This window comes from Monocercomonoides exilis (genome assembly GCF_001643675.1).
Source record: "Monocercomonoides exilis strain PA203 chromosome Unknown scaffold12-1864167, whole genome shotgun sequence".
NCBI lineage: Eukaryota > Preaxostyla > Oxymonadida > Polymastigidae > Monocercomonoides > Monocercomonoides exilis.
Genome location: NW_027150557.1, coordinates 1,737,653 through 1,761,934, shown reverse-complemented (window position 1 = coordinate 1,761,934; position 24,282 = coordinate 1,737,653). Strand labels below are relative to the sequence as shown.

The 24,282-nt window shown below is 42.1% G+C and overlaps 5 protein-coding genes across 5 annotated transcripts; 3 read left to right on the top strand and 2 right to left on the bottom strand.

Annotated features, from left to right (window-relative positions):
* Positions 1-91: 91 nt before the first annotated feature.
* Positions 92-772, top strand: MONOS_17329 (uncharacterized protein; the record flags this gene model as incomplete). The annotated part of the gene is made up of 3 exons (XM_067870240.1): positions 92-262; positions 351-578; positions 650-772. 3 exons carry the CDS (start codon positions 92-94, stop codon positions 770-772), a joined length of 522 nt encoding a protein of 173 aa, XP_067731408.1.
* Positions 773-1,433: 661 nt separating this feature from the next.
* Positions 1,434-3,279, top strand: MONOS_5640 (putative FMN-linked oxidoreductase; the record flags this gene model as incomplete). The annotated part of the gene is made up of 6 exons (XM_067875808.1): positions 1,434-1,506; positions 1,636-1,831; positions 2,133-2,236; positions 2,398-2,626; positions 2,788-2,980; positions 3,130-3,279. 6 exons carry the CDS (start codon positions 1,434-1,436, stop codon positions 3,277-3,279), a joined length of 945 nt encoding a protein of 314 aa, XP_067731407.1.
* A 221-nt stretch (positions 3,280-3,500) lies between these two features.
* On the bottom strand, positions 3,501-7,430 carry MONOS_5641 (uncharacterized protein; the record flags this gene model as incomplete). Its single annotated transcript, XM_067875809.1, has 3 exons — positions 3,501-4,367; positions 4,460-7,347; positions 7,416-7,430. 3 exons carry the CDS (start codon positions 7,428-7,430, stop codon positions 4,253-4,255), a joined length of 3,018 nt encoding a protein of 1,005 aa, XP_067731406.1. The 3' UTR covers positions 3,501-4,252.
* Positions 7,431-7,858: 428 nt separating this feature from the next.
* Positions 7,859-8,770, top strand: MONOS_5642 (uncharacterized protein; the record flags this gene model as incomplete). Its single annotated transcript, XM_067875810.1, has 1 exon — positions 7,859-8,770. The coding sequence occupies one exon, from the start codon at positions 7,859-7,861 to the stop codon at positions 8,768-8,770; it is 912 nt and encodes a 303-aa protein (XP_067731405.1).
* A 243-nt stretch (positions 8,771-9,013) lies between these two features.
* MONOS_5643 (putative translation initiation factor IF-2) lies at positions 9,014-22,843 on the bottom strand (the record flags this gene model as incomplete). The annotated part of the gene is made up of 3 exons (XM_067875811.1): positions 9,014-22,083; positions 22,214-22,730; positions 22,805-22,843. 3 exons carry the CDS (start codon positions 22,841-22,843, stop codon positions 9,329-9,331), a joined length of 13,311 nt encoding a protein of 4,436 aa, XP_067731404.1. The 3' UTR covers positions 9,014-9,328.
* Positions 22,844-24,282: the final 1,439 nt, after the last annotated feature.

The following is a 24,282-nucleotide window of genomic DNA, read 5'->3' as shown; positions in this document are numbered from 1 at the left end:
TTCTGTTCGATCTGAGGTGCAGCCCGGCTGAAAAGCGCAAGAACAGAAGACGAAAAAGAGGCTTTTGAGTTTGTGATCAGAACCATAGCAAATGGCGGAGGAGCCAGAGGATCCAACAGCCCACTTTGTCCACGACGAGGTGGTGGCTGCGTTCAATGTGTTCGATGTCAAGAAGGAAGGAAAACTGCCGCCCACGCCAGAGGCCCTTCTTCCGCTCATGAGGTCGCTTGGGTTCGACAGCATCACGACGAGCGAAATAGAAGTTTGTGTTTTATTTTATTTTTGGGGGAACGGCTTGCTTACACCGCGTGTGGGCACCTGTGAAAACATTGGAAAAATAAACTGCGCAGCTGATGCTGTTTGACATGGGGGCGCGGGACAAAGGCGGGATTGACGTGGAGTCGCTTGTTCCAGCAGTTGCGAAAAAGAAGGCTGAGCGGGCAGAGGGCGGGTACACGGACGAGCAGGTGATACGGAATGCGCTGTTTTCGCTGGACCCGAACGGGGGAGACTTCTATTCAGCGGACGAGTTCCGGATGAAGCTGATGTGCACAGGCGAAAAGCTGAGCGAAGAGGATGTGTGTTTTGCTTTGGCGGGTTTTGGGGTGGTGATTTCCACATTTTTTTTTCCTTTTGCTTTTTTGTGCAGGTGAACTCGCTCATCAAGCTGGGGGACCCGGCAGGAATCGGGAAGATAGATGTTCCTGGGCTTGTGACGATGCTTTTCAACCCGCCCAAGAAGAAGAAAAAGAAGAAGAAGAAGAAGAAATAAGCGGCGGGGGCAGGCACCGTTTTTTTTTGTGTTTTCAGTTCCACTTCACCCGTCTTTTTGTGTTTGTTGAATGTTTTGAAAAGAAAAAAGGAAAAAAAAAGAAAAAAAAGACATGATCAATAATGCCATCATGTTTGTCACATTTTGCAGAATAAGTGTTTTGTGAGGCAGCGAAGCTTCGGAGAACACTGTTTCAGGGATGGCGCGCGGAAAGCTCGAAGGGTACGAATTCTGGAAGTGGATAGGTGCGCCGAGATACGTGCTGGCGCCGATGGTGGACGGTTCAGATGTTTCGTATCGCATGCTGTGCAGACGGTACGGGGTGACGCTGTGCTACACGCCCATGTATACGTTCTTTTTTTATATGTTTGCGGGCGTGGAGCCCTTAAAGGAAGTTTTTTGGTTTGCTTTGTTTGGGAACAAAGGATTGTGGCGAGCTCGTTTCTTTGGGACTCCGCCTACCGCGAGGAGGTGTTTGGGACAGCGGAAGAGGACAAGCCGCTGTTTGCGCAGATATGCGGGGACGATGTGGAGGCGATGGTGAAGGTTGCCAAAACGATTGAGAAGTCGTGTGATGCAGTGGATGTGAATTTTGGCTGTCCACAGGTGTGGATGCTTTATTTTTTTTTGAAAAAAAGAATATTACTTACGGGCTTTTGCAATGCAGAAATACGCGAAGCGGGCGCATTACGGGGCGTATGTTCAGGACGAGTGGGATCTGATTCGGAAGATAGGTTTAATCGATGAATAGAAAAAAGAAGAAATCTTGAAGAGCTTTTTTTAACTTCATTTTTAATTTTTGATTTCTCAAAACTGCACATGGGGGCAAATGATGACTGTTGGCATTTGGGGCTGGTGTGCAGTGTCGACGCTGCACAGCTGCCTGGAGGTTCCTGTGACAGCGAAGTTCAGGAAGCAGTTCAGCACAGACCGGACAGTTGGGCTGGCGCGGCTTCTGGAAGAATCAGGGGCGCAAGTGATTTGCATGCACGGAAGAACGCGAAAGCAGAAAGGAGCAAAGACAGGAGAAGCAGATTGGGAAGAGATACGAATTGCACGGTGTGGCTGAGGGAGGATCTCAGAGATGTTTGTCTGTGGAGTTGGGAGAGCAGCGAAAGAAGAGTCAAAAAAGATGACCATGCGCGCTTTCACAACAACAGGTGCTTCTCTGTTTTCGTCAGAAAATGCAAGAAAGAGAAGCTTTTTTTTTTCACTGAAAGGCAGAAAAGTCATCGTTAATATTCTTTTGTTATTTTTGTTTTTTCTTCATGATATTTTGAGGTATTTTTTAACGAAATTTTCATTTTCTGTCTTTTGTTGGCAACATGAAACATGCGATTGATGCGTTTGTGTGCTGAAGGGAGGCTGTGCATGTCCCGTTCATTGCAAACGGAAGCATTCGTTCACTGGAAGATGCGGAGGAGTGTCTGAGAATCACGAAGGCAGATGCTGTGATGAGTGGCGGTGTGAATGGAATGGGGAGAGCAGAAAGCGACGAGACGCAATGAATTTACTGTGTTTTTATGATTATCATTTGAGTTTTCTTTCTCTTTCATTTTTAATGTTTTTTTATCTGTTTTTTTTTTTAATTGTTTCTGCTTTGATGAACAAATATGTTTTTTCAGAGGGTCTTCGTCGATGTCCAGCATTGTTTTATTCGCCTTCGAGTTTGAGTGACATCGATTCTCCGTCTTCATCATCTATTTGTTGGTCTGTTGGAAAGCCGTTTTCAGAAGCAAGAAATGGCCACACACGCGGGATTGGCTATGCGTTGGAGTATCTGGATTTGTGTGGGAAGTATTGCACGCCTTTGGATGTTGTGAAAGAGCATGTGCATCGGATGCTGCTGAGCGAGTGTGTATTTTTGGATTCTTTCCCCCCCTCATTCGTTTGTTTTGCATTTCTGTTGTTGCGTATTCCCCCATGTTGCTGTGACTCCTGGATTGTGCTTGTGCGACTGCTGGTTGGGTGTGGGGTGTGGGGCGTGTGGGATGTGTGCTGCATGCTGTGTGCAGTCTGACCACACCAGCAGCGACATTCAAGAGCTTTGACACAAAGCGAGGAAGAAGGCACTGGGCAAAAGGGAAGGAAGAGGAGAAGACGCGGTCGCTGCTTGAAACACACTGGGATGTTCGAGAGAAAATGATGGATGCACATTCTGTCGAGGAGGTGCACGATTTGATGGGCATGCTGAAAGGGCGAGTGCTGGTATGTGTGGAAAGAGGGGAAGAGAGTTTGGAAGGGCTGGGCAATTGTTGTTTTGACATGCAAGTTTTTCAGAACTTTTTTGTTGTGTGAATTTATTCTGTGAATTGTGCATCATATTTTGAAATGTTTCTGTGTTGTGTTTCTGACAGACGGACACACCACCACCACCTCGCCCTGCTCGCCATGAGCTGCAGGCAGAAGAGGAAGATGGACTCGATGGGTCGATTCTTTTTGGAGAAGAGGAAGCAAGCTGCAGCAACGAAGGCTCAGAAGACGAGTTATTTTCAGGAGATTATTGAGAATGAAGTGATTTCTTTTCAGCAAAGAACCAGGCACGTTATTGTTTATCCAAGTGAGCAGAACACAATCGCAGTTTTGGAGAATCCTTCGGGGATTGGAAGGGCTGAGGATGTGCAGGCAGTCATTTGTGGAGCACTGAACTTATTTTCATGCCAACAATTTTCTTTTTTTTTCCGCCCACAAAAGCAAAAAAAGATCAATGCATCATGCTTCTGTTGCTTTCAGTTTTTTTTTTAAAAATAAATAAAGAAAAATAAAAAAACCTTCAAATCATTACTTATGATGTTTTAATTTCATAGAATAGGTTATTATAAATACGAAAAGAACCTTTTCATTAAAATAGAAAAAAATGAACGCATAAAACACCTAAACATATCGTTCAGAAACAAAGAGAGGATCTTCCTCATCAGCACTACTTTCATGTGAAGTCGTATTATCAACAGCGTATTATTTTTCAACTCAAATAGATTCATTCTGGTTAAGGCACATTATTTCTGTCGAATAATGATTACCTCTATTTTTATTTCCCGCTCAACTCAAATTGTGTCCTTCACCGATGAAAAACGTTCCAGAAGAACGATGCATCATTCATCCGGCTCCATCCGCTCCATTCTTATCCTTCTTTAATAATTATCATTTATCCTTGTTTCCATCAATTCGCAATTTTATCTTTTTCCACTTCTTTCATTTTAATTGTCTTTTGGTTTTGCAAATTGTAAAGCATGTGCTTTTCGTTTTATCCTGCATCAAACCAAAAACTTCTTCACATAAAATGTTTTATTATCTATCTCTCTTTAATTAAAATATGTCTTTCACATATCTGTCATAGGCTCGTAAAAAAATGATAGATAGATTGAGAGAACAAATACTTTGAGCAACTTTTTCGATTCAGACAAGCAAATGCGTGTTGTTGCGCTCTCCTTTTCAGAAATATTTCAAATCTTGAAAAATTGATCAAACAATTCAAGTTAATTACCAAAGGAGCAAAAGGATTCGCAATCTGCCTTTCGGCTTTTCCTGTGAAGTGCTATTTTCGTGTCTCTTTCGCTTTTTGAATAGCAACTGAGTGATATTCGAGTATTTTTGTCTGCAATAACATTTCAAAGCAACAAATAAAATAGAATAACATCAGATGCAATGAAAAATTTAACAAATCCAAACCAAAAGTATCAAATAAACCTTAATATTCTCAAATAAGCTAAAAGCATACATATTTTCCTGGAAGGACCAATATTTGATGAATATCCGCTGCAAAACCAACTAACTAAGTATCCGTAAACTTCAATTTCTTTGAACATCATAGCTTCGCTAATTATCTGTTCCAACGGTATCTTTCCCCATCTTTTCAGTCGCTTCATCTTTGTAATGTTAAAAAATGTATCGTTATATCTTCCAAGAAATTCTTCACTGTCAAATATTACATCTCCCAAACTGTGAATATTGTTTATCTCGTCTGCATCACAATTTTCTTGACAGCTCTGCATTTTCCATTCTAATCCATCAATTCTATGCTTATCTTTTCCCTCATCAGAATGACCCCTTTCAGTAACACACTCTTCACGGGAAGAATTAACTTTTGATATATTTGAGCTTGATAAAGAGGAGAATAACTCGTCTGACATTGAAGAAAGATGTTTGCGGAAAGACAGCTCAAGCGGATGAGAAGAAGAAATAATAAATTGGCGAAGAATACTTTCATGCTCCCTCAATGAAGAATTGCTTTTTGATTCTTGGGATGCTTTGTTCATTCCGTTTGTGAAAAAAAGCGAAGAAATGAAAACAGGTCTTGAGGCTTCATCGCTATTTGTGTGTTGGAAAGGGTTTGATAAAAGAAGTGAACAATGCCCATTCATCAAAAAACTACCTGTCTTTAAAGGGAAAGCTTCTAAGCGCCCATCAATCGACCTTTTCATTTCAGCATTCCCCTGTTTCGGATTTTTAAGCTCAGTATCACCACAAACCGAACTTTTCTCAAACAAAAATGAGGTATGTGATGGTATTTGCGTTTCAAATTTCGGTTCGTTGCAAACAGATAAATTCACAGAAATGCCATCTTTTTCAAGTAAAAATTCACTCTTTCGAAAATCAGGAACATAGCTGGATGAATTTCGGAAAATCGTTTCAGAATCTTCATCATCCTCACTCTGGATGATACCTGTTTTATTTTTCCTCAAATATGTATTCATTCCAGCTGCATCTTCTTTCAGCAACATTGTTTCATCTCTTCTATTGTTTGACTCATTAGTCTGCTGACAACTCCCTTGCTTTCTTGCTTTTGCCGCTTTCTTCTGGTCTTCTTTTTGCCACAGTCGCATCAAGTCACTGATATTTTCTCGGCTCTCCTTTCTCGAACGCTGCCATTCAATTCTTCTGATCCTCTCAATCAATTCTTCTCGAGTTTCCAATTGAAAGCCATTAACATTTTCGGCAGTCACAAGATTTTTCATCTCCTCAATTGTCAGGTCCAATCCTTCCCCTATTTCTCCACCATTTTTCTTCTTTTCCTTTTCAATCATCCTTCTTTCCGCCTCCGTCCACAATTCCTCTTCCTCATCATCCATAAACCTCTCTTTCTTCACCCACTCTCCAAACAACTTCATATGCAATTTCGCCTCTTTTATTTGCCGCTTTGTCAGCTCCAAATGTCTCTTTCTGTTTTGAATGCTCTCTGTTTTCATGCTCGTCTGGCCCATCACTCCATCTCCAGATGTATCGCATGTTTGTGCACCTTCTTTAATATCATTCGAACTGCGCGCAATGAGTCCTATCACCTCGTTTGCAGCTTCATGCCTAAAAGATGATTGCGCATAGTTTACCCTTTTCACATCTTCACTGCTCCACTTCCTTCTCATCCATTCCTTGCGGAATTCCGCGATAGAGCATGTCACACGCCCGTCCACCACAATTTCCATATCTTGGATAGGCTTCCCTGCTGTTATTAACTTCGGACGATGTTCAGTCAATACAGTTTCACACAAATTATCTATTTCCTCTGAGAAAACAGAGCAACCACGAGAAGACAACAAATCTAAAGAAGAAGAAGAGTCGAAATTAAATTTTTGTATCTCTTTTTTACCTTTTGATCGTCCATTTAAAACATCCTCAACAAGAAGATGATCCTCTTCTTTGAATTCATTTTCTTTCCGCAAATCATTGATGCTATCTGACTTCTCATTTGAGTTTTTCTCCGAAGCGCTTCTGCTTCCAGTTGATGCACAAACGATTCTATCCCCTCTGTCCTCATCAATTATTGCATTAATGTTCCCTTCTGAATGAGATTCGGCTATGTGCTGAAGTGGAAACTGAATGTGCTCTTTCCTGCTGAAGGATCTCCATTTTGCTAAAGCAGGTTCAGTCAAGCCTGTATTCAACGCAGATGCATTGCTTATATCTAGTTTTGCTCCGAAAGGCCCCAAGCTGTATATTCCCACAGATTTTTGAACCGCATCAATGCTTTGGTTCTTTAACTCAGATGAAAACGGCAAATAATGCTCTTTGTTCTTGAAATCCTTGGCAAAACTTGAAAATTGTCGTAATCTGTAATCGTGAAATTCGTTGAGTTCGTTTTTTCCCCCCATTTCTTTCGAGCTTAGAATTAGCTTTTCTGAATCATCGAAAGCAATCGGCTTTGAAAGCTCAGAATGTTTTGATTCCATTTCTTTCCATGAATCAGAAGAAAATGTAGCTGATGACGCATCACATAGTTTTACGTCCATGCGTGCTAACTGCGCAATCGTATGCCCTCTACAAGAATTCCAATCGTTTGAAACATCAGATGGCCTATGTAAAAAACTATCGACATGCTTATCACTTTCAAAATTACTAGTTGTTTCTTTTCCACTGCATATGATAGATGAACAAATCACGCTATCTAATCTTTTACTGCGAACTTTTTGACCACCATGCTGTAATTGAACTGTGGATTCAAAAAACGGTTCATATCTCGGTGAGCCGCATGTTGACGACTCCATCTCCAGCAAAACAGCTGACGAGCGTGTAGAAGTGCTTGATTTTGCACAGGACGTCAGATAGCTCAAATCTGAAAAATTAGCGCTGTAAGAATATTCCTGAAGTTTTTTCATATCCCCCAAGCACCAAAAAGTAAAAGCTCACTGCATAAAATAAGTTATAACACCTTCATTCTATTCATTACTGTTTCATCCTTCACAATGTTATTATTTACCAGTTACAAGATTTATTATTTCTAATCAATTATTTTATGGTTTTCATTTTCAATTAGGTGAAAAAAAGAACATGATTCAATTTTCAGTTTTTTTAATGAAAACTTTTTTTTCAAAAATGATTTCATAACAATAACAATGAAAAATATTACGACATATGATTTCCGCATTTTTTTGATGCTCTGAAAGAAATTTTTGTAATGGAAAAAAATCAAAAAAAAAAAAAATTCATAGAAAAAATGATTTTATTGTTGCCTGCAACATTATTTAAAAAAAATTGATTTTGATTAAAGAAACCTTTATTCTTGCAGTTCGGTGGAGAAAGGTGAAGGAAAGAAATGATGAATTGCAAGAGATTGTGAACGATAATATCAGAAAAGATCCGAAGGCGTTTGAGATGGTGACGATGGAGATGTCTCCTGAAGATCAGTGGAGAAGAGCGGGGAAGGAGGCTGAGAAGAAGAATGAAGAGAGGATAAAGAAGAGGGTGTATGCGAAAAGCTTGGTACATTCAGAGTCATCGGAGCATTTGTTGAGTGAGAGTGGTTCCACTGAATACATATTGGGGAGAGATTCAGACAAGATTCCTGAATGGGCATTGGAAAAGGTTGAAGAAGAAGAGATTAGAAAGAGAACACCTTCTCCTTCTATTTCATCCACTTCAACAACAGACACTTCAGACACAGAATCCACGTTTGTTCGATCGGAGAGTTTGTGCCCAACTACCTCGTCGATGTCGAATCTGGTGGATGCAATGGCCTGCTCATCTCCTCATGAGAAGCTGATAGTGGATCTGAGGGATTCGTTGTTCATGTTGCTTCACGGAAGGAACGAGAAGAAAGAGATGGCAATCGGAACTCTCCAGGAGAGAGAACAAACAGCTGCTCAAATTCTGTTTTGGGTGGCTAACCTTGCACTCTACTCATTTGATGAAATGGAAAATCCACTTCAATCTTTAGCCAATCTGAGCCCACACATTGTGTTGTTTTCAGAGCACATGGTCATCTGCATCGTCATGCACTCTGACTTCTCATCTGATGATTCAGATTCGTCATCCATCTCTTCATCAACTGTTGTTACGTCAGCCAGTGAGGAGGAGGATGATGATGATAGTGACTCTCTTCCTTCATCAGCATTTGAGGATGAAGATGACAACAGAAAAGAGTGTTTAAGGTGGAAGGCACCTGAATTGTTTATCAACAAGAAGATGGGAGCAACCAAGGAGTCAGTGGCATTCTCAATTGGGATGATGCTGTGGGAGTGTCTGACACTCAAGATCCCGTTTTGGGAGTTTGGAGAAAAAAAATGAATCAGAACAAAAATGCTTGACAATTTGTATCCACTAAGCTGGATCTTGTGTGGCTTCAAGGTATGATATGAATACAGATTTCCAACCCTTTTTCATGAGGACAAGAAAAGTTGAGAAGAATTGAGACATAAATATTTTCACAGATTTCTGTCAAGTGTTTTGAAAATGAAGTTTCGAGAGGAAACAGTTATTCGAGAAGGATAGATCATTTTTTGGATACTCATTAATTAATGAAAAAGAGAAAAGTCAGTTTGTGTGAAGTTTGATAAATTGCAACTCGTGAATTTCTTTTTCAACACTCATTGATATAAAACAAAGAATTGGAAAAATAAAAAAGTGTTGATGCAACAATTCATTGGTTCGATCAATTCCGAACAAAATGTTTAGGTTCTGAATAAGCTGAAACTCATACAATAGCAATATGTCGGACGTTTGAGTTCATAAATAGAAAGATGAAGAGTTTTGTTTTTAATGATTGTTAAAAATGAAATGAAATTTGCAAAGTCAATTTTGCTTAAAATAAGAAAAAATAATTTGTAAAACTTAATCAGGCTAAGTTCAGAATGAAGGGTATCTTTCTTCAACATGAGTCTCATCAATTTTCTCTTTGTTTGTTTGGGGATATCTCGAATAGATCGTATTATCCTGACTTTGCTTTATGATATTTGATGCTTGTGGAGATGGATATCGCAGTGGAGGTTCACGATGGGGAGGTGAGACTGGTTTAATTGGATAGTGTGGGTTTGTTGGTTTTGAAGGATGATGCGGAGGAGGAGGCCTTGGCTTGTGAGGATTATCTGGAGGAGATGGATTTGGCCTATCTGGCTTGTGAGGCGGAGGCCTTGGTCTGTCTGGCTCGTATGGAGGAGGTCTCGGATCGTCTGGCTTATGTGGCGGTGGTCTTGGTCGATCAGGCTCATATGGCGGGGGTCTTGGCCTGTCTGGTTCATGTGATGGAGGCTTTGGCCTATCTGGGTCGTGCGGAGATGGTTTTGGATTGTGAGGGCCATGAGGTGGCTTGGGATTTGGCCTATCAGGATGATGAGGTTGTGGAGGTCTGGGTTTGTGTTCATCATCGTGAGGCGGATGATGCGGATGATGCGGATGATGCGGTTGAGGATATCGAGCATCTTGTTCATATATTTCATTCAAATTTTCATCTGTATTCGATTGAGATAACTCAGCAACAGTTGTTGTTTCATCAATTGTTATGTTTTCTCCAATGAGAATTTCTCTATCGCGTTGGGTTGAATCTCCTCTTTCAAACTCTGTCATTTCTTCATTTTTTATTGCATCATTAGGCTCGTCTTCTTTTTGGTCTGCATCTTTATTGTAATCTGAATGCTTCGCTTTTTCAGTTAGAGACAATGGCAACATTTCATTACCTGGAATCATATTTGGGGAAAATGGCTGTGGAGAAAATGGATCAGAAGGTTGGGGAGAAAATGGGCCAGGAGACGGGCCAGGCCCTGGCTGAGGCTGGAAAGGCCCAGGAGACGGGCCAGGCTGTGGTGAAAAAGGGCCAGGAGATGGTCCAGGCTGTGGAGAGAATGGACCTGGCGATGGACCAGGTTGAGGAGTAAACGGGCCAGGTGAAGGGCCTGGAGAAGGACCAGGTTGAGGTGAGAAAGGCCCAGGCTGTGGCTGGAAGGGACCAGGGGATGGACCTGGTTGTGGTGAGAATGGTCCTGGCGAAGGCCCAGGCTGGGGAGAAAACGGACCTGGAGATGGTCCTGGTCCTGGTCCTGGCTGGGGCTGGAATGGTCCAGGAGAAGGCCCAGGTTGAGGAGAGTACGGACCTGGAGATGGACCAGGTTGTGGGGAGAATGGACCAGGCGATGGACCAGGCGAGGGACCAGGCTGAGGAGAAAACGGGCCAGGCGAGGGACCAGGTTGTGGAGAGAATGGCCCAGGTGATGGACCAGGTCCAGGCTGCGGCTGGAAGGGGCCAGGGGATGGACCTGGCTGAGGCTGGAAAGGCCCTGGCTGAGGTTGAAATTGAATTGAAACAGTTTCATTTTCATTCAATTTGTTCTCGTCTATTTGCACGAACGCAGACATACTGTCAGCATTCATTGAATCATTTATTTCTTTTGCAGATGCTTCCTCCGAGAAATCATCTGATACCTCGCCATGCAAGCCAACATTTTGAGTTTTCCCCATAAATGGATCCTTTGGTATACTTGACACTTTTTCAAATCTTCTATCAAATCTTTCTTTTGAAAGAAATGGCGAACTGGAGGTTGAAATAATGCCTGTAGAATCACGCTTCTCATATCTGTCTTCTTTGATCTCAGCCTCTTCCAAGTTTTCTTCTTTGAATTGAGGTGACACAAACTTTTGATGATTCTGCAGGGGAGTATAAAAACGAGCTGCTGACAAAGAATCTTCAGAGCGGATTGGAGATTGAGAAGTTTGTTGTTGCTCTTTTGATTGCTTTGAGGCAAAACGAAGGCAGACTGGCTCATTTGTGAGCTGTGATGTGCCCCAAACTGCACAAGGATAAGGAGATAGGCCCATTTGAGATGTCTGAAGAGAAGGCGCTTTGCCATCCTTATTTCGCGTTGAATCTTTTTTCGGATATCTCTGCTGGCTGTCGTAACTTTGTGGAACTTCATTTTCGTATTGAACTATTTCTTGTTTGTATTCATCCTGTTGCGATTGTTGCGATGGCTGAGAATGGAAGATGTATGAAGACGGAGATGCTGATGTTATTTTCATCTGAGGAATCGATTCTTCATCAGGATCTGCTCTTGAATTTTGGGTGTTCTTCGAATCTTGCTGTGCTTGTTGACTTTGCTGTTGAAGCTCTGCTAATTGCATTTCTCGTTCTTTTTCCTTCATTTCTTTTATTGCCTGCAACAATCTTGCTTCATATTGCTTCTGATACACATCTTCTTCTTCATTTTCTTTGTGCAATGGCTTCTGTTCAATTGCTTCATTCCTTCCTTCTTTGCTTCCATCACCATGAACACTATCTTCGCTTTCCACAACCACACTCAATCCTCTCATTTCACTTCTTCCTCCCTCTTCGCGCTTCCTTCCTTCTTCAAGTGCAATTCTGAAGTCTTCTTCTCCTTCGGCAAGTTTGCTGCACAATGGGCAGCCAAATGAAGAGCCAGAGCCGCAGGGAAAGTCAGGAAAATAAGCACGACACAGAAGTGTGCTAAAGATGTCGATAATCGCATAAGGATTTCTTGATGTTGAAGAAACGTAAAACGGCCCAATGAGAATTGTTGGAGACGTGTTGCCGTTCGGAACTTGTGTAATTGGAGGGTAGATTGACGGAGACACAGCTTGATTTGTGAGAGGAAGGGATTTGATACTGTTTGATTCCAAAGCATTTCCAGAAGAGTTGTGAGAGTCACTTCCATCTCCCACCACATCAGCAATGAGAGGAGAAGATTTAGTCAAGTGTTGCTTTTCTTGACTTCCTCCTGTCTCCTCTTCTTCAACGAAAGAGGCGGCTGATAGAGGAGAATGGCTTCTGTGCGTGTGTGCTGGCTGAGAAGACGGAGATGCACCGTATCGCAAATCAAACAATCGCTCGCAGTCGATTGCCTGATGCATCGGACGCTCCAAATAGGGGTCAAACAGAGGATCCACCCTTTCATTCATCCGAAAGGCATCTTGAGAAATGGATGAAGGACGTGATTGAAGAGATGTCAGTCCATCTGCTCTCTTGTCCTGCTGTTGCTGGTGAATCGCTTCATTCTGCCTTCTCTCATATCTTTGATTCAAGTCATTCACATCCTCTTCTCCTCTCTTCATAACTTCCTTTTCTGCTTCTCCTTCCTTCTTCAGCTCTCCTTTCAGCATTGTGTTTCTCGTCTGTCCAGACTGAGCTGCACGAACAATGCTGTTCACATCGCTCAGCAGTCGTGCTCCGCGAGGCAGCCGCAGACGCAGATAGTACCATCCTTCTCTCAAGTTGGTGAAGGAGAATCTGCCCGCACGCAAATAATTGGAGCTGCCTTGGGATGAACAGTATGGATTCAGAGTAGGCGGATAAATGGGGATCGAACTAGAAGATGAGGAAGAGTACGGAGACCAAGGCGGATAAGACGTGTAAGTCGTTTGGAGGACTTGGAGGTTGCTGTTCATAAGAGAGATTTCGATGCCAGACAGAGGAACCGTTCTGGTGGATGAAGAACACATCGGATTGTTTGTTTGAGACGGGTTGTGTGAAAGAGGCTTATTCAATGAAGATGAAGACGAAGAAGAAGATGAAGAGTCTGAACCAGTTGATGGATCATTGCTCATTAGAGGCTTTTGATTGGCTTGTTGATGTTGCTGTGCCAAGTGCTGCTGTGTCAAAGGTTGATATCCAATGGCTTGCTTCCCTTGAGACGATGCTGTTGATGAGGAAGAAGAAGAACCAGGCGAAGAAGGATTGAGCAGAGAGGAAGGCATCGTCGTTGCCTTCTTTTCCATCTCAATCTGCTGAGGCGACATTCCAACGCCTCCGCTTTTTGAAGGTCCGCTCTTTTGCTGAGTGCTTGGACGAGTCGATGAATATGCAGATGTTGTTGCAGATGAAGACTTATAATACGCAGGCTGATAAGTGGAATCTGCTGCTTTTTGTGCATTTGAAGAGGACGAGCCGTCAGAAGACTTTGAAGACAAAGACGACGGAAGGGAAGATGAGAAAGAGCCGTCACTTGCACTTGAACCGAGTGTTGTGGAAGATTCAGGAACAAGAAGAGGCGATGTGTTGAGTGCATACGGATTAGCATACGGGTATATTCCTTCATAAGGCGATGAATTGGCGCGAGTGGTGGACGACTGATCAAATGCCTCTTCTGATTGGCTGGATGAATAGCTTGTCGATGAATGCTGGTAAAAGGAGCCAGGCTGACTGTAAGACGACGAGTAAGGCGATGAATATGGAGAGCTATAAGGATAAGTGTAAGGATTGGTATATGGATTGGTATATGGGCTGGTATAAGGATTTGAATATGGATTTGTATAAGGATTTGTGTAAGGGTATGTATAAGGGTCAGTGTATGGATTAGGAACTGGGTTTGGCGGAACATACGGAGACGAATACGGATTGTACGGCTGGATGATGTTTGGCTGGTAGATGTCGCTGTTGCTGTTGCTGTTGCCTGTGCAGTAGTGTGCGTATGGGCAGAACACGCACACCAAGTTGACTTCTCCTCCAAGTGAATATGAGCCAGACGGAGTGGGATTGCTGCCTTGCTCGACGGGAATGTCCACACGCACATTGGTCTCTCCAACGCTGACCCAAACACGCTGCTCAAAGAAAGGATTTGTGTTGGATGGGTTGTAGTAGCCCTGGCTGTATGGATTGTACCCGGCTGTGGAAGAGGACGAGGATGAGTATGGATAAGTGCTCCACATAACAGGTCTGTCTGGAAGAGGCCCTACAACAAACAAAAAGGGTATTTGCCTGACAACACCAGGGAGTGGGTTGATGTATGGATTGAACAGCTCTTCATATTGCGAGTATCTTGGCTGGATGATGCTGTTGCTCCAGAAGCGCCCAGAAACACGGATGTTGAAGGAGCCCTGCGAAGTGGTGTATTCTTCTGCCATCAGAGTGTCTTCGTAGTACACACGAACAAGCACAAAGGGAATGGGCTGGAAAATCGGTGGGTAAATGTATGGTGTTATTGTTGTGGAGGATGAAGACGAAGAAGAGGAAGAGGAATATGGTGAGATTCCGTAATCCCAAAAGACTGTTCCATAAAAGTCGATCGTGTCTATCATCACTTGCAGAGGGAAGTTAAGTTCTGTTGTTGCATCTGTCTCTTTTTCTGCTGCCTCTGTCGTTTGTGATGATCCGTTTTCTTTCTGCTCTTTTTCATTATCCAAATCATTCTGATTCTCAAACGAATTTATTTCCTCTTCATTGATTGTTCCCATCATTCCCCTCAACATTGTTTTCTCTTCTCTTCTTCTTTCTCTTTCTCTTTCTCTTTCCTTCTCTCCATCGTCAGACACAACCACCACTGCTGTCTGTGTGTCTGCAGGGCATTCCGATGACTGCGCAATGACAACATATTCGCCAGCTGCCAAACCAGAGAACGAATATGACCCATCAGAAGAGGGAGTGGTCACCAGCGTCTTCTGTTTGTCGGGGAAGAGGAGTGTCACTGTTGTTGAGCCAGACAACATTGATGGAGAAGAAGAAGACAATGAAGATGAGGGAGATGAGGGAGATGGAGAGAGAGAAGGATATCTTCCCTGCGAAGAAGCAGGCGAAGATGATTTTGTGGTTGTGGTTGTTGTTGTAGTCACTGTCGAAGAAGCTGTTTTTGGCTGAACAGCTGGCGATGCACCAGACGAAGAGATTGGATATCTCAACTGCGGAATCTGCAAAGATGGATCAAATGGATCAAATGATTGGGAAGATGGCGAAGGAATAGACTGAGAAGAAGGTATTGGCTGTGGCTGAGGCGATTTCGACGGAGAAGAAGAGGAAGCACTTGACGGAGCAAAAGTTGGCGGTGGAGAGACAGAAATTTGAGTTGGGGGCATCATTCTGTCGATGTCAATTGTTGGATATCTGCTGCCTCGTTCGATGCTGTCCATTCTTTCTCTCTCAATCCACTCATAACGCGGTTCCATCTCTCTTCCTATTTCTCTTCCTATTTCTCTTCCTGTTTCTCTCTCCAGATCTCTTTCTATTCCAGCAGGAATGCTTGTTGTATATGGTGATGCAGCTGAGGGAGGAGGAAGAGGCGGAGAAACAGATGAAACAGATGAAATTGAGGGCGATTGCGGAGGTTTTGCAAAAGAGGAGGCAGAAGTTGGAGGAGCTGTTGAATGACGAACAGTTCGAGTGACAGTTTCTTCGGTGACAATTCGCTGAGAAGGATTAGAAGAGGAAGGAGAAGGAGAAGGAGCAGCAAATGTCGAAGGAGGGGCAAATGGAATCTGAAGAGAAGACGGCTGAGATGGTGTAAGCAATTGATTGAGCAGCTTGATCGAAGTGATTGTCCTTGGAAGAATTGCTGTTTGAGAAGGAAACTCGTCTGCTGATGATGCAAAAGCTGAAGAAGAAGCAGAAGAAGAATGAGGATTAGACAGAAGAGGCTTCGAAGTGCAGAGTTCGCTCACTTTTCCGCGGATTGTGTGCAAACGCTGCTGTTTTGGAGAAGGCGGCAAATCTGTTATCAGACTTTGCTTAGCATTGACAGGATCAGAAGAAGAGGAGGATGATGATGATGACGGAGAAAGAGAAGGGGGATAAACAGAATAAGTTGTGGATGTGGTTGTAGTGGTAGTTGAAGGATTCTCATCGCTAATAGAAATAATTGTGGGGTGTTTGATTGGAGGAGGAGGTGCTTTCTCGACCACTCTCTCCTTTTTCACAGCATTCGGGTTGAGCTGCAGCAGAATCTCGCTCATTTCGTCGTTTGCACTGTTCATTGATGTTTCTGTTTGTGTCTGCTTTGCATTCGAGTTGGCACACACCGATGCGTCTTCCACAGCCAGCTCCATCGAAAGAGAAGAGCCCTTCGAAAGCAGCACAGTCGATGCAAACACCATCTTTTCAACAACACGTCTTGTGGCTGATGACGAAGATGACTGAACATATCTCGATGTTGCTGTTGCTGATGTTGTTGATGATGCAGGTGGAGTCGAAGGAGATGCCAGCAGAATGTTGTATTGACCAGGCGGAATGCGCGAAAACAGAGCGACTCCTCTGCTGTTTGTGGCTGTTGAGAAGAGAACAGCCGGTGGACGCTTGCCAGATGCCTGCGATGCCAGCGGATAGCGAATGTTTGCATTGGCTGCATCAGCATTTTGGATGTATGGCGCAGCATCTGAGGCAGAAGTGAGTTGGATGGTTGTTCCTTTGAGGGGTGAGAAAGGCGTGTCACAAATGCTGTCGCCGTCGCAGTCGAGACACACAACAACACTCAAATTGGCACCCAGTCCATCGCGTAGAGGAGGCACAGCACGATATTCCACACTGTCTCCAGGGCTCTTCACTGAAGATGACAGTTTGTTGATGTCTTCTCTGCCCTTTTCGCTCTCTGCTTTCTCTTGTGCCTTCTCTCTCTCAATCAGCTCTGCGTCTTCCTGCCACGAATAGTCAGCAGAGAAGCACTCGTCTGAGCAAAGTGCAGGCACCTCAATCGACAAATGAGAGGCTGGGCGCAAAGACAGCGACAGAGTGAAATAGGAACCTTCGCGGCAGATCGGCCCGACAGTCAGCGAATGCAGACGAGGCGGAAGAGTCAGCGTGAATGCGCCGAGTGGCGATGTCTCTGTTGTCACAGCATCTGCACTTGGCTCCTGCAGATTGGATGAGGCAGCACCAAATGAAGAGGACAAGACAGGTGTCGCTGTCACTTGCACAGAAGGAAGCAGTGTGTGTGTGCGACTGTCTTGGCAGACGCCTGTACCAGTGCAATCCAGACACACAACACCATCAACAACAGCCTCACACAGTTCAGCTTCTTCATTCGTCTCCTCATTTTCGTCTTCTTCTGAGGAGTGAATAACAATGTTGTGTCCATATTTTGAGTGGATTCCTCCAACTTTCTCATTTTGCTTCTTTGAAAACATCGCATTTTCCTTGTTTATTCTTCTCTCCTTCGCCACCATCGATTTCCTGCCAAACAGAAACTCCACAAATCCCGTCTCATTTTGCCCAACTTCAACAAAAGTGCCTTTTGACACTTGTTTTCCATTCGGCAAGACGCCACTGAAGCGAACGTGATACGAACCAGGATACACTTTGGGGATGAAGAAAGAGCCATTCAGCACTCTGTGGAAGTCTGGCGCATACGAAGCTGAAAGAGACACTTTGCTTGATGCAGACGGCGAGCGCTGTGTGGAATGAGGATCAGACAGCGGAGAATGCGTCTTCATCACAAAATTGACAGACGGCTGGCTGCCGTTCTGTTTGTCCCTTTCGTTCTCTTTCTCTTTGCCTTCTGTTTCAACATATTCGCTGGCCTTTGTCAGCACAACAGTTCCATTCAAAAGCAGAATGTCTTCAAAACAGCCAAGTTGTGCAATTCCTGTGATTGATCCAAAGCAGAAATGAGAACAATTCACAACCAGCTTCAGAGGCGGTGGGTGTGTCAGTGTGAGAGACGGCGAAAGAGAAGATAGCTGAGACGACTGTAAACTCTGCGAAGGAACGGAAGAAATGACAACAGTCGTAAACACTGTTATGTTCTTCGCTTTCAACTGCTTAGGCTTATCGGATTTGTTTGCCTGCTCAGTTTGCTTTGGTGTTTTGCTTGCATTCTTCATTTTTTTGATAATGTTCTTAAAACTCAAGCGTTTTGCGCCTTTAACAAAATTTCCATCTTTTTCATCTTTTTTACCAAATCTTCTTTTCGCTTTTTCATATCTTTCATTTTCGCTTTCGCTTTCTTCATCCTCATTCTCAGCTTCAGACAAGAAACTTTCTTCGCTCTGTTCATATCGATCGCTTGCTCCAATTTTCGAGTTCTTCATCGGCTGAATTCCCTTCCTTTTCCCTTCTTCTGCTTTCTCCTCTAAAAGACACGGAACACTTGCTGAAATCACAAACCTTCCTTCTTCCAAAATGGGGCCAGATGTAAACCCTCCTGTGCTGTTTGTGATGAGCGTCTCGCTCTTCCCATTCGGAAATAGCGTCACAAGAACTGGGTGGAACGGAATCGGTTGCTGTTTGCACATTCTCTTCTGCTTGTGCAGCGACGAATGAGCAGAAAGCGAGGCCTTGTTGGACGATTCGTCTGGCTTGGGGATCCAATGAAGCGACCCGTCAGACTGAAGAATCGGAATGTATTTGTTGCCATTTTCATCAACAACCACATTCGCCTCGCTATTTTGCTCGTTTGGATCGGTTTTCCCATACAAAATGCCTTCGTGTTCACTTTCCTCTTCCTCCTCTTCCTCCAGCTCATCTTCAACCCACTGCTCGCAATCATTCACAAGCACTCCTTCAATCACTGTGAATGGCAGTGTGTTTCTTCTGCTGTTTGACTCACTGTCTCTGTCGACTGTCCCGCTCAGCCCAATCATCGTCTTCTTTGCTTCTTCTGCTTTGGCATCTGTGTCGGTGCCTCGGCAGATTGCTTCTTCGAATACAGGCACTTGCTGAAAGGCCGGAAAGACAGACGAAACAGTCACAGTGGTAAGGGCATCTTTCTTGTTGAACGGAGCAAAGAGGAACGAAAGAGGCGAGTTCTGCTTTTGAGCAGATCGCAAATACGAAGAAGAAGAGGAGGAGGAAGATGGAACTGACATGAGTGGATTTAGCAGCTCATTTGATTCAGAATTATCAGCATTTGCATCGCTTGAATCCTTGTCAGTAGAAAGGGATGATTGTTTTGCTTCTTCGGATAAATGAGCAGAAGAAGCATTTCTTTTGGCTTCATCGCCTTTGGATATTCCTTCTTTCGCGTTGTTGTTTAGCAGCTGAATGTGAGGAAGCTGATAATACGGGTCTTTTTCTTGCTGCAAAGAGTACGAAAAGACATGATATTTTCCAGGCGGAACATCAGAAAACGAAGCAATGCCTGTTTTATCTGTTCGGAAGAGCAGCGGTTGAGGCTGAAGATGAGGCTGAGAAGAAGAAGAAGAAGAAGAGGATGATGATGATTGAGATGATGACAGATGATCAGGTTGAATTGGCACAGTTGTGATTGGAGTCGACAATGGTGAAGACAATTCAGATGCGACTGGTGTTTGTGGAGAAGATGTTTTAGATGAACTATTTCCTCTTCTTTCTCCTCTTTCATCATCTTCTTCTGTTTTGTCTTGTTCAAAATCTCTAAGCAGAACAAACAGATCACTCACCGGCTGAAAGGGAATATCGCAACTTGTCCGTCTTGCACAGCTTCTGCACATTTCGAGCACAAGATTTGGAGTGCGGTGCTTTTGCGGTGTGGCTGAAGCAGAGGAAGGCTGAGATTGGAGCTGGCGTGAATACATCAAAGGATTCGACAAAAGAGAAGAAGAAGAAGAAGGTGAAGATTGTGAGGAAGTGCGATATGGAACATTGTTCTCCAAATCGATAACTGAATATGTCATCTCTTGTTTCTCCGCTTTAATTGATGGCTCATTCTGTTTCTCTTCTGCTTTTTCAATTCCTTTTTCATTTTGTGAGTTGCCATTGTTCATTTGTTGTTCTTTTTCTTCTGATTTTTTGTCAAATTCTGCTTCTTTTGGTACACTTCCCACAACAATTGGCAAAGCAATTGTGTTTGAATCAGTTTGGCCAGCAACAAAAGTGATAGAAGACAACACGCTATCGTCTATTTGTTGTTGTATTTCTTGTTTTTCTCCTGTTTTTGGATTGTGTTGCTTCTCTTTTTGTTCATCTTCTTTTGTCATTTTCTTTTCATTTTCATTTTCATTGAGTTTATCATCCAAGCTCTTCATCTGCCGAATATGATATTTTCTGCCGTGTTCCAAAGTGATCTGAGCAACTCCTTTGCTGTCTGTTGTAAAGCGTCCAAAAGAAGAGACGAGATTTTTGGATTCTTCTTTTTGTTTGGCACTTTTAGCAGCAGAATTCAACGAGACTGAAGAAGAAAAGGAGGAAGAGCCAACAGAGACAACAGAAGGGGTCGAATGGATTCCATCGCTTTCTCTCTTGTCCTCCATCGGAATCAGCAGCAAAGAGACGTTCGGAACAGGAATGCAGGATCGATGAGCTGGATGACTTTGACTGAAAATTTTATCTGAATTAATTTTCCCATTTTGCTCCAATGACTTCACATCAGCGCATGTTTTAACCAGAACACTGACTGAGTGAAAAGTGTGTTCAGACAATGAAGGGTGGAAAAGAGGCAAAGACAATTCTTTGTCTCTCCCTGGAAACACATAAATGTCGTATGGAAATGAAAGAGGGCAGCTCTGTGCTGAAAAATGATGTTCAGAAACAGCGTTTTGTGATAAAAAGGATGAGTCAGCATTTGCTGTCTGGAAAGGAGAGGCAGAATTGGAATAATCATAAAAATGCGAGGACATTTGAGGATCTGCCAAAAATGCGCTTTCATCAAATTCATTTGCTTCAGCCATTTCTCTCTCATTTTGGTGTGCCACTTTTGGTCTTTCGTTTCTCAGTCTCATTTTGTTTTGCATCATTTCCATCGTATTTTTGCCCATTCCTCTTTCGCCAATGCTATCAGAATGTGACTTCTCAATTGGAGTGTGATCGCATCTGTTGTCGTGTGAGAGGCAGTTGAGTGTTGTGCTGTGAACATTTCCACAGACAGACAGCTGGTATCGCCCAGGGCGCAGTGAAGAGATGTTAAAAGTGCCGTTGTCAGTCGGAGTGATGAAATATTCAGCAAATTCTGGTGAATTTCCAGAAGAAGTATTTGCAGTGTTCTTCAGAGCGGACAAAGTTTGCTGACGCTTCAAATGCAAAGTTGCTCGTTCCACAGGCAGATTTTGTCCATTCAAATGCAATTTCTCACCGTTGTTTGCATCCAATTTTCTCTCATTCATTTTATTCATTTCGTTTCTGTTGCATTTCCCTCGCCGCTGCGGATCAGCACACGCCACACCAGAAAGACTGGCCAAACATCGTTTGGGAACATTCATTTCAGAAGCCATTGATGAAAGCATTTGGTTCTGCTCAGCTGCAAAACTGCTGTTTTTGTGCGGAATACGCGACATGCTTTCGTTTGCTCCGTTTTCTCCTTCGTTTTCGTTGAAAACAACAATTTTCCTTTTTGAATGAGCTTCTGCTGTTGAATTCTTGCCCGTCTGAGTCTTTCTGCTTGAATGACCGTTTTCCTTCCCATTCGCCTCTTCAATTGTCGGATACCTTCCAATTTTTAATGAAAGTTCTCTTATTTCTTGCATTGATAATGGACAATGTCTTTCTTTGTCGTGATCTTCTGATGAATAACTGTCTATTTCTTGTTTCGATGAATCAGCTTTTAAACCTGCAGCCCCATTGAATTCAGGCAATCCTTCAGCATTTTCATCTTCATCGCCTTCTTCGTCTTCCTTCATGGCGAGTACGACATGTGATATCTGCGACGGTGATGTCAGAGACACAATGATTGAGTGTTGATGGACTTTTTGTTCCTGCAACGAGCCTGCATTTTGTCCCACTGCAATCTCAACTTTGTATCTGACTGGATTTGCAGGCGATGGGCATGACATGGCAGATTCTGTCAAATTAGCCAAATTTGAGTGGGGAAGACGATCGAACAAAACAAATCCGCCTTTCAGCTGCTTCGTTTGAGAATACTTGCTCTGCTGCTGTTGAGACAAGGGAAACAGCTTATACCGAGATTTCGCCTTTGGCGCGTCGAGAAGAGTAACAGTCACTTCGCCTCTTCGTGTTGGCAGAGAAAATGCGTTGCATTCGTCGCCTTTCAGAAAAAGAGTGTACACGAGTGATAAAGTTTTCAATCAAAATTGGAATTTAATAGATAAAAATGAATGTCAATGCAAAAACAGAAAAGTGTCAAACATGTCATAATATAAAATCAAATGCCAAACCTCCATCGCAACTCAAACATGACTCGACTAAAATCATGTTTTGCATCGTGCTTTCTCTTTCTCTCTTTTCAGAAACCTGAGAAGAATCACTTCCAGTTAAAAAAGAGCCATTTATTTCTGACTTTTCTTTACTTTTTTCTAAGAGTCTAAGCTTTTCTTCGTTCAGACACACATCCATCGACTGAGGAAGAGAAAAGTGAACAAAAGTAATCGAATATGGTTCCATTGGCGTCACCTTAACTTTCAATTCTTTTATTGAACGCTCGTTGCGAACGATACGCACGTTATATTCACCCGGATCATCTACATCCCATTCAAAACTTCCACGTGTTAAATTTGCTTCTTTGTATTGAATTCCATTCAAAGATAAAAACCCACGAATTTCTGTTTCATTGAATTTCGATGTATTATTAAAAGCAAAATTTCGTGCAGCATCCATAAATCCCATAACAGAACATGTGTCTTTCAGTCCAGATCGTGCCAAGCAAAATGCAAATGGAGTGACTTCAATGTGAAACTGAAAAAGAAAATTTTAATTGTATTCATTTATCAATTTCCCCCTCATTATTAACAACTATAAAAACTGCACACATCTTTTGTAATTCCATGTTTCAGATACACTTGAAGCATTCTTGTTTCATTGTTAGATACAATTTCAATAAAGCAGCGCTATTACAACAGAATTTTAGAAAAAAAAATGAGATAATAAAAATCTAATCTTGAAGCATATTTAAACCAATCGTATATTTTCAAATAAATCCTGTGCTTCATCGCACAGTAAGTGAAGTTCTGTTCGTTTATGATTATTTATCTGTTGCATTGGCCCAAATGTCACTATTACGTCATTTGGATTAATTTCTGGGAAATTTGGAAACTGAGCCTCATTTTCATTCTTTATAATAATGGAAGAAATAAAAGACTCATATGAAACAATGTTTTTAAGCGCAATATCTTTTGGAAAAATGTTTGCGATGAAAATGTCACATAAAAATTCAAATGAAACCTGAACTAAATCGCAAAAATACACGAGATATCTTCCAACTAGTCTCATCAGAAATAGTTATTGATAAAGAATAATGACCAATATTATGCTGACGAAGCTGGCACAAAGCGGTGATTTCTGGAAATTGGGGATCAAATGCGACATCAGTAATAAATGGAGTACATGATGCAGCAAAAATTAAACAAAGATAAATCACCATAAAAAAGTTTAAAACAAAATACTGTAGTTATTTTATTTGTTGTGTGATGTAAAATTTTGATTTTACATTCGTGTCCACTTTTATAATATGTAATTATTTATTGATCAATTTTATGTAGCAAAATTCAATAACAATTAATATAAAACATATCATCTTATTTGTGTTTTATTTTTATTGGAAATAAAGCGCACAAAGAAAGAGAATAAATTTCAAGTGAGACAAGTGTGAATTTCGCAATAACATATAATCTTTCATCCAATACAAATCCTTTAAAAGAGAAAAAATGTAAAAAAAAACATTTTTTTCGAACTTTTTTGGCTTTGAAGATCGTCAAGATTTGAAGCGAAAGAAAACACGAATTTACAGATTTTTCAGAGGTTTTATAAATGCATTCATGTGAAACGTTTTCTTTTCAAACATCCACAAAATCATCGAAAATGTTTGATAATATATAAAAAAAAGAATATTTGTGAAGATAATCTAATCTTTCTTGAAAACTTGTGATCGCATCTTCGCATCCTTCTTCCTCCATCTTCTCAAACATATTCCATTTTGCAGATTTTCTTTTTGCCTCTTTTCCATTTGCTTCATTCTTCTCTTCATTCAATCGTCTTGATATTGTTATTAAAAACACAAAGCATTGATATGCAATATTGTTGTTCAAAGTTGATTGATTCATTTCCTTCAAATATAGATTAACAGCAAACTTATCGGAGAGTCATCAATTTCTGTTACTTTATTTTTTGCTGCTTCAATAAATGGATAAATGCACAGTTTGCTTATTTCTCTATTATTCTCCTTTGCTATTCGAAATGTTTCCTCAAGGTTGTTCAAAAGCTCAGAACATTCCTCTTTTTCAAATTAAAG